General features: G+C 36.8%; 1 protein-coding gene across 1 annotated transcript in view; it reads left to right on the forward strand.

Annotated features, from left to right (window-relative positions):
- Positions 1–8,864, forward strand: part of LOC117344715 (CAD protein-like) — a 40,009-nt gene extending 31,145 nt beyond the window's left edge. Inside the window, exons 17-28 of the mRNA XM_033907545.1 lie at positions 283–405; positions 787–969; positions 1,256–1,474; positions 2,157–2,324; positions 2,940–3,122; positions 3,940–4,044; positions 4,636–4,878; positions 5,508–5,589; positions 6,560–6,726; positions 7,595–7,759; positions 8,361–8,493; positions 8,846–8,864. Of these exons, the coding sequence (XP_033763436.1) occupies positions 283–405; positions 787–969; positions 1,256–1,474; positions 2,157–2,324; positions 2,940–3,122; positions 3,940–4,044; positions 4,636–4,878; positions 5,508–5,589; positions 6,560–6,726; positions 7,595–7,759; positions 8,361–8,381 (1,659 nt within the window). The 3' untranslated portion in view covers positions 8,382–8,493; positions 8,846–8,864. The remainder of the gene's footprint in view (positions 1–282; positions 406–786; positions 970–1,255; positions 1,475–2,156; positions 2,325–2,939; positions 3,123–3,939; positions 4,045–4,635; positions 4,879–5,507; positions 5,590–6,559; positions 6,727–7,594; positions 7,760–8,360; positions 8,494–8,845) is intronic.
- Positions 8,865–9,892: the final 1,028 nt, after the last annotated feature.

Consider the following 9,892-nt stretch of genomic DNA (forward strand, 5'->3'; position numbering starts at 1 on the left):
ATTATATAATTGTTTTAATATCAGGATACTCACAAAGGCATTATATAATTGTTTTAATATCAGGATACCCACAAGGGCATTATATGATTGTTTTAATTCCGGATACCCACAAAGGCATTATATAATTGTTTTAATTCCGGATACCCACATGGGCATTATATGATTGTTTAAATTTCACAGTTTAGAGGTTATGTCTCAAATCAGAGTTCATAATAGGAATTTCCTACAAAACTGTTAAGTTTGAGTTTCTGTACTGAAACACACGACTGTTATTTGTTTCAGGCTCGGATACTGGGTACTTCTCCGGAAAGTATAGACAATGCAGAGAATCGATTCAAGTTCTCCAGAATGCTTGACAACATGGGGATTAGTCAGCCCCAGTGGAAGGAACTCACCAACATGGAGGTTAGTTTATACAGTCACGCGCTTCCCATCAGGGAGAATTGATGAATAATCGACTGAACATTTATTGATTTTTGTGCAGATTTTATTATCAACTTTTGGAATGAAAAAGTTCATTTATGGTAATTGAACATTTTTACATTTTTTTGACTCTGTAAAGTTGGACTTCTGAAAGTGGAAACAATATTAAGCACTCATACAAAAAAGTCTTTAAGTGTAAATTTTAGTAATTGCTCACCATTGATTTGCTTCCTTCCTGCTGATTGCTGGAAACCTAAAAAACTACAAAACAGCAGTTTAAATCATTTAGTCAAGTCAGCAATGAGTCAACCTCTTTGGCAGGTAGATGTAAGATTTTGAACTTCAGTTGATTTGATTCTTCAGACTGCAAAGAAATTCTGTGAAGAGGTTGGTTACCCATGTCTGGTGCGGCCGTCATACGTACTCAGTGGAGCGGCTATGAATGTGGCACACTCCCACCACGATCTGGAGACTTTCCTCACTCAGGCCAGTGCACTGTCCAAGGACAACCCTGTGGTCATCTCAAAGTTCATCCTTGAAGCCAAGGTCAGTTGCTGACCTCACCAAGGTCATTTGTGTAGTTGATATAAATGTCCTGGTCGGCATTACTTTAGGTCAAATAGTTTATAAGATACAAGTCCCCCTTCCTTTTGATAGAGACGCTTAAAGTAATTTACCTAAAAATATTTTTATATAAATGATGAATAAAATGTCTATTATTCATTATGTCAATTTTCTGCTAAGCTTGAAAGTAAGTGCTGCTTAAAAAATTTTATGATACCAACAATTTGTCTGAAGTGTGAATTACAACTATAGACATTTCTCATTATAGGAAATTGATGTTGACGCTGTGGCCAGTGACGGTGAAGTGATCTGTATGGCTGTTTCGGAGCATGTAGAAAATGCAGGAGTTCATTCAGGGGACGCAACTCTAGTTACTCCTCCCCAAGATCTCAATGAGGAAACGCTGGCCAAAATCAGACTGATCTGCTGTGCTATTGGTCGAGCCTTAGAAGTCACTGGACCATTCAATCTTCAGCTCATAGCCAAGGTAGGTAAACCTTAGAAGTCACTGGACCATTCAATCTTCAGCTCATAGCCAAGGTAGGTAAACCTTAGAAGTCATGAGATCATATGAAATCGTGATGAACATATTCATTTTATGCGACACTAATAAATTGCAAGATTTAATGTATTGTGACGAAACTGCATCTGAGGTATACTCCATGTATCGATAAGCAAATTTTATTTAGCATATGAAAAAGTGTAATTGCTGCAATTAAATATACACCAATATTATGTATTGCTACATGCATGCATATGTATGGAAGAAAATAAAAAATTTCCAAAACAAAAAAACAAAAAAAACAAAACTTAGAAGTCACTGGACCATGTAATCCAACTCATAACCAAGATAGGTAAATCTTAAAAGTCATTGGACCATTTAATTGCCAGCTCATAGAACGGGTAGATTAGACTTAGAAGTCACTGGACCATTTAATTTCCAACTCATAGCCAAGGTAGGTAAACCTTAGAAGTCACTGGACTATTTTATATGTAGCTCATAGAGAAGGGAGATAAGTTTTAGAGGTGATTGGCTCATCAAATCTGCAGCTCATAGCCAATGGAGGCAGATATTGAAAGTAAGTCAATATGGATACAATGTTGGTAATATATTTTTGTAAATTAAGTAGGCAAATACACATTAATTTGATTTTTCCATTCAAATCTAGGACAATCAACTGAAGGTCATTGAGTGCAATGTACGGGTGTCAAGGTCATTTCCATTTATATCTAAAGCCTTGGATCATGACTTCATCGCCACGGCAACAAGAGTGATTAAGGGTGAGAAGCTGGAACCCATCAATGTTCTGTATGGAGTCGGCAAAGTAGCAGTCAAGGTAGGCATGTAAAGTTCAACATTATTGTGTACAGGTTAGGCCAAGCCATATTAATGTTTAGTTGTTTGAAAATTCTCTCACATAAGATACTGAAATCAAAACGCTGATATTGAAAATCCTATACAAAAAAAAAAAATATTGGGGAATATCTGAAAATAATTTTGCAATTCAAAATTTAGAATCTTGGTCAACTGGAGCTATATATATGTTTGTTTCATATGTTATGACATCAGTTATTTGGGATTCTAATAACTTAAAAAATTCTTACTTATTTCATACAAAAATTTCCTCCTATAGACTAGCTCACATACAACAAGAGAAATTAATTTGGGGCAACCTGTGTATATCTGTAGACCAACTGAGGATTTTTTGGATTATTGGTGTGAGATAAATGGAAATCTGGAAATCCATTAAAAACTAAAAAGGGAGGTACACAGATTAATACAATAAAACTGTATTTCATTATCATTGTTGTATTTCTTTGTCATTGTTGTATTTCTTTATCATTGTTGTATTTCATTGTCATTGTTGTATTTCTTTGTCATTGTTGTATTTCTTTGTCATTGTTGTATTTCTTTGTCATTATTGTATTTCATTGTCATTGTTTTCCTTCAGGTCCCAATGTTCTCCTTCTCAAGGCTACACGGCGCCGATGTTCTACTCGGGGTTGAAATGGCGAGTACCGGAGAGGTGGCATGTTTTGGTGAGAACCGCTATGAAGCTTATCTGAAAGCTCAAATATCCACTGGGTTCAAAATTCCACGCAAAAACATTCTTCTTTCCATAGGAAGCTTCAAGGTAAGTGTTTAGATGGATCAACATTATTGTCTCTGTTTAAGGACTAGAAAATGACAAGAAAATACTTCCTTAAACACTTAATTATCCCATAAATACTTCCTTAAACACTTAATTATCCCATATTAATAAAACAAGAGCTATATTTGAACTAGATAGATTGACATGCAGACCTTTTTGAAAATCTACAGGAAGATCAACAAAACTAATTTTTGTTATCTTTGAAAATAAAAGAAAATTGCAAAAAAAAAAAAAAAGATAAAATGGAAAAATTTATTTCACAATTTTAGCAAAAAATACATCCTAAACTTTTGGTTACACCAAGGAAAAATGAAACCTTATAGAGTTTCTAGAAATTGGTATGGTACATGTTATAAAATACCTTTCTTTATGACAGTCTCATACAATTGCAAGTTACATATTCTGTTTGTCTGACAGTCTCATACAAGTTACATATTCTGTTTATCTGACAGTCTCATACAAGTTACATATTCTGTTTATCTGACAGTCTCATACAAGTTACATATTCTGTTTATCTGACAGTCTCATACAAGTTACATATTCTGTTTATCTGACAGTCTCATACAAGTTACATATTCTGTTTATCTGACAGTCTCATACAAGTTACATATTCTGTTTGTCTAACAGTATGATACAAGTTACATATCCTGTTTGTCTAACAGTATGATACAAGTTACATATTCTGTTTATCTGACAGTCTCATACAAGTTACATATTCTGTTCTGACAGTATGATACAAGTTAAATATTCTGTTTATCTGACAGTCTAATACAAGTTACATATTCTGTTTGTCTGACAGTCTAAGACCGAGCTGCTACCTACAGTGAAGACTCTACTGAAGATGGGTTACAATTTGTATGCCAGTATGGGCACGGCCGACTTCTACAACACACACGGGCTACAGGTAAACTCATTTAGCCTGTAAACCAAACCTGTTCTTGTCATACTGTGTCTGGATTATATCTGACTTCTGAATTATGTGGCATACAGGTATAAACTGAGTGTTGTATTTAACCCAATAAATAAAAATTCACCTGTAAAATTAATGTTCCTCTTATTTTCTGGGAATGATAATTGATGCATTACAATATTGAGTACAGCACTTATTTGTCAATACAATATCTCAGTCTTAATTTTAACAAAAGACCGTTTGAGAGCAGTGAACATGTGCCCCTACCAAGATATTTCTAAAAATAATCTTCTGAAATAAACACAATTCACCTGTAATCGTACACCCACTTACTAAAGGTGGACACTGTATATTACTGGTACCTGTAATCAGTCGAATCCGTGCATCCTGCTAAAGTATGTGTACAAGATATCTCGTAAGACATATTTAGTTCATATTCGCATCATAGCATTAAGTTCACCACCTGATTATATTTTAGGTGGTCACTGGTCAAGGTTAAAGGTCAAAGGTCAAACTTTCAATTTTTCTTTTTGTCTTTTCTGTCGTATACCAAAAGAGAAATTGATTTATTTTCTGTCTTTGTAGATAAAACCTGTTGATTGGCCGTACGAAGACACAGGGGAGGTAAAGAATGGCGGGGAACAGCGTACCATTGCCGACTACCTAGCTGACAATATGTTTGACCTGGTCATTAACTTGCCATTAAGAAATGCAGGTTCTTACAGAGCTTCGTCGTTTGTGACCCAGGGCTACAAAACTCGGCGAATGGCTGTGGACTACTCTGTACCACTCATCACAGACGTCAAGTGTACCAAGCTTATCGTCGAGGTATGTCTTAATAAAATATCAAATATTTTACTTCCCAAAAAACTTCCATAGCTTGCGTGAATCAAATAAAAATGAAATAAGACTGTCAATAGTGATATGATTACCCTCAGAAGGGTTGTAATTATCCCCACCTAATAAAGTTTGGCGAGGAAATACAAGTTCTATCTGTCCATTTCAGGGTGTGTCTGGAGCATATCTCCAAAACCGTTCTAGATAACTCAACAAACTTTCTACACTTATCTATCAATCAGGCTTAGAGTAGTTGTGCTTTAATTCTATGAAACAGTTTACAGGTTCAATAATTTTTCATGGCTACCATGGAAACAAATAGTAAAAATCACAAATTTGAGCATTTCTGGAGCATATCACTGAAACTATTCAAGATAATTTTACAAAACTTTCTACAAATATCAATCCAGTAATCCAGTAGTGCATTTTGCCATGTAGCAGGTATCAGTTTCAAATTGTCCATTGGTACCATGAAAACACAGTCAAGAATCCCCGATTTTAAGTTTTCCCAAAATATACCTCCAAAACTGTCAAAGAGTAGGAGTTTCCTGTTTTGATATATATTTGGTTACCATGGAAACAAATAGTCAACATTAGTGATGACATTTGTGATTTTTCAGGCTTTGAGAAGGATACAGGGGTCACCTCCAGTCAAAACACACATAGATTGTATCGCTTCACACCGGTCAATCAGACTTCCAGGTGAGTGTCAAGGTCACAAATGTCAATCCGACATCCAGGTGAGTGTCAAGGTCACAGAGGTCAATCCGACATCCAGGTGAGTGTCAAGGTCACAGAGGTAAATCTGACTTCCAGGTGAGTGTCAAGGTTACCGAGGTCAATCTGACTTCCAGGTGAATGTCAAGGTCACAGAGGTCAATCTGACTTCCAGGTGAGTGTCAAGGTCACACCGGTCAATCCGACTTCCAGGTGAGTGTCAAGGTCACAAATGTCAATCCGACATCCAGGTGAGTGTCAAGGTCACAGAGGTCAATCTGACTTCCAGGTGAGTGTCAAGGTCACAGAGGTCAATCTGACGTCCAGGTGAGTGTCAAGGTCATACAAGTCAATCTGACTTCCAAGTGAGTGTCAATGTCACACAAGTCAATCAGACTTCCAGGTAAAATTCAAGGTCACACAGATCAATAACACATATTTTTCCATCATTTGTCTTGGCAATAACTCTTAAACCGTTATCAATGTATTGTGATGAAAGTTGCTTGATTGCTCTTTATTGTTGTCATTGGATCATTGTAGCCTTGACTTCCAGGTCAAAGGTCAAATATGTGCAAATTTCATAGGGACCATAACTTCTTAACCATTGACGATATCTTGACAAAATACAGTGCTGTCATTTGATCATTGCGACCTTGTCAAGGTCAAAGTTTGATGTAGAGCAAAAAAATTCAATGCCTAATAAGGTAGAAAGGGAGGCTTTAGTTTTTGCTCAAAGAAACAATATCTAATTGTAGTTGTGTGTGTTTTCTTAAATTTGTATTTGTTCATATTCAGGACCAATTTGTAAATTCTTGTTTTATCTCAATTTACACATTAACTTCAATATATAGAAACATTTTGTTCTTACATACCCTAGATTATACAAAAGGACTTCAGTAAATGAAATTGATTTGTGTATATGTTGAAATGTCTACTGTACGTGTGATGGTTACAGGGTTTATTGACGTCCATGTCCATGTGAGAGAGCCTGGAGCCACACACAAGGAGGATTGGTCGTCTGCTACAGCTGCTGCTCTGGCTGGAGGAGTGACCATGATACTGGCCATGCCTAATACCAACCCTCCCACTGTAGACGAGGCAGCGTTTGGCCTCACACAGAAGGTTAGTGGCCTCCAGTTATTGTGTTATTGTGGGCTCGGGTTGTCATGGTATTGGTTCCATGGTGTTACCTATGATAGACTTCTATGCTATCCTTTATCTGGTATCAGTGACTTCTATGTTGTTATTTTGATAGAATTACTTTTAAATTACATTTCCCTCTCAAGTTACCAGAAAACATATCACAAAATTGCAGTTATTTCATTTATGTGAAATTTACAACCTTCATTGCCTTGAAATTGATTTGAAATAATTTCCTAAACTTTTAATGCAAGCATTTCATGACGGCTGCCACTAGTGAGGTTCACCGTCATTCCTTGGGCTTATATTTACAGGTGAAACTAGATGTCAGAACATGCATTGTCATAGTTACCACTGCTAAGTTCAACATTCTTTGAGAGGCTCTCACTTTAGTTTCATTTGTAGGTGATTCTTATGAAAAAGAAACTTCAATCAGGCAATAAGTTTGTTAATCAAAGTTTCTTCAAAAGCATCACAATATAATCTTAATTAATTTGTCAAATATTTCACCTTAAAAAGACAATATTTCCTTCACAACCAGTTATACCAACAATGTATAGTACAACTGATATTAATTACACATTGAATGATTGTTGTGAGGCAACATTTCTTGTTGACCTTTGACTTTTAGCAATTTCAGAAGTGAAATCACCATTTCCAAGAAATCTAAAGGGTCAAGACATGTAATGTCAAATAGACATGTCCCTTTGGATCCATGAGACATATCTCAATTTGGGAAGTGAAAAATTGTACTCTCAAGGGTGTACCGGACGCCCTGTGATTGTATGAAACTATTGTGTAATTTAAAACTATATGATGGTAAGTAATAGACTTTGAACCCTGTTGATAGTGTGCGAAGGCTGGGGCTCGGTGTGACTATGGTGTGTTTGTCGGGGCTAGCAGCAATAACTACCAGACCCTACCCCAGATTGGCTCACGCGCTGCCGCTCTCAAGATGTACCTGAATGAAACCTTCACAACACTCCAGCTTGACGACCTCTCCATCTGGATGAAGGTAAGTCCAAGTTCAAAAGATGTGTTTTACGAGTAGAGGTTCAATGAGGATTCTTTCCTCGTAAGTTTTCTGACTTGGTAAAGTTTTCTCTACACTGAACTTGGTGAGATTTACCTGTGGAGGTGTTGCCTATTAGATATCACCTGATATTAGTTAGAATCTCACAGAGAAGCCATTTAGCTATATCCTGATTAGGTTAAGGCATTCATGCAGAATATGTCTCTGGGTTTCCCGAATAATTATAGAATCTTTCATACCCTTGGGGATGAAACAGGGAGATCTCGACCCAATGGGAAGATTCTGAAGTTGACAAACAAAGGCTTGCCAAGTTTTTTGCATCCATCTCTCTCCCAAGGGAGTGGATGGTTATTTTTCACTTACTCTGTTTTGCCCTAACATGGTTGAATTGTCGACGTCGTTGTATTGTCATTATGACTTCCCTGCCCAAACCCTCGCTAGGAAATCTCTGTTAAAAGTGGGGATATACATGTCAAGGGTAAGCGGAAAAGACTTCTTCTAGATTTTAAAATTAACCCTTTGTACCTGATGTTGTCAGATTGTTGTTGTACACATGTAAAAGACAGATTTTCCTTTGTGACAGCACTTCGAGCACTGGCCCTAAGAACCTGACGCTGTGTACTCACGCAGAGAGGATTCACACGGCTGCTGTCATCCTTCTATCAGAGCTATACAAACGTCCAGTACATATCTGTCATGTCGCCCGAAAGGAGGAGGTAGGTGATTGTGTATGCTTGAATGGCATGAGTTCACTTAAATTATCATATTGTGACTTCAATAAAAATAGATGAAATGTAAAGTTGCTTGGCATAGAGTTATTTTACTATTTTGCACTGATCAGTAACTTTGTATATTAGATAGAGAGAAAATGAAACCGGTTTTAATGTATTTTAAGTTCAATTCAATTCAATTAAATAAAATAAATATATCAAGTAATCAGATACTCAAAAAATATTTCAAAATTTTAGCAGAGTATTAACAGCACAGCTGAAGAACAAATCAATATGCTGCATTTTGTCTTGTCCAATCAGAAAATAGTTCCTGTATTATGTTCTGATTGGTTGATAGATTCTTGTGATACGTGCTGCCAAGGAGAAGGGTTTGGCTGTGACCTGTGAGGTGGCTCCGCACCACCTCTTCTTGACCTCAGATGACCTTGACCGCATAGGTCACCTCCGGGGTCAGGTCAAACCTGAGGTCAGCTCCAAAGAAGATCAACAGGCCCTGTGGGACAACATGGATATTATAGACTGTTTTGCTACAGATCATGGTAGGACTCTCTTTACTCTAAGAAATGATAGATTTGTATGTGCTGGTTTGAAACTGGTAGTTCATTGGTAAATGGAGATTGCAATGGCATTCATTGTTAATATATGAAATTCAGTATTAAAACTTCCTGGACAATTTGTGAGAAGGTTAAATCTCAACAACTTTGTAAAATTCTTGCAAAATAAACATGTACAGAACATTTATTTTATCAATTTTGAGGAAAAAAACATGAAAAATTTGAAAATAAAAGAGCATTTGAAATGTGAGCGCGGGAAACTACTTAAATTTGATATAAAGAGTTATCTAACCTGTTTTTTATTTAGCACCCCATGCTGTGGAGGAGAAGAACTCGGAGAAGCCGCCGCCTGGGTTCCCCGGTCTTGAGACCATGCTGCCACTCCTTCTGACCGCCGTCAATGATGGGCGACTCACTATGGAGGTTTGTTTGGTTACATAGTAACACTTATTCAGTCGTATATGATTGTGTATCAATTCATACATTCTATACTACCGAGGTTTATCTATGATTATAGTGTTGTCGAAAACTTCCAGTTGATTTATTACACTTTCAAATGTTTCGCATTTTAATTCACATGGCCAGAGTGGTTAAGGTGTCCCAACACTTTATCACTAGTCCCTCCACCTCTGGGTTGCGAGTTTGAAACCCACATGGGACAGTTGCCTGGTACAGATCATAAGCCAGTGGTTTTTCTGTGGATACTCCAGCTTTCCTCCACCTCCAGAAACTCACACGTCACAGAATTCAGTGTCATGACTTAAAAGTCATCTTGGAGTTTGGCATAAATGTCTTGAAAAGTCCTTAAATTCATGTCTTTGTGTTGAAAT

This window comes from Pecten maximus, chromosome 16, assembly GCF_902652985.1.
Source record: "Pecten maximus chromosome 16, xPecMax1.1, whole genome shotgun sequence".
NCBI lineage: Eukaryota > Metazoa > Mollusca > Bivalvia > Pectinida > Pectinidae > Pecten > Pecten maximus.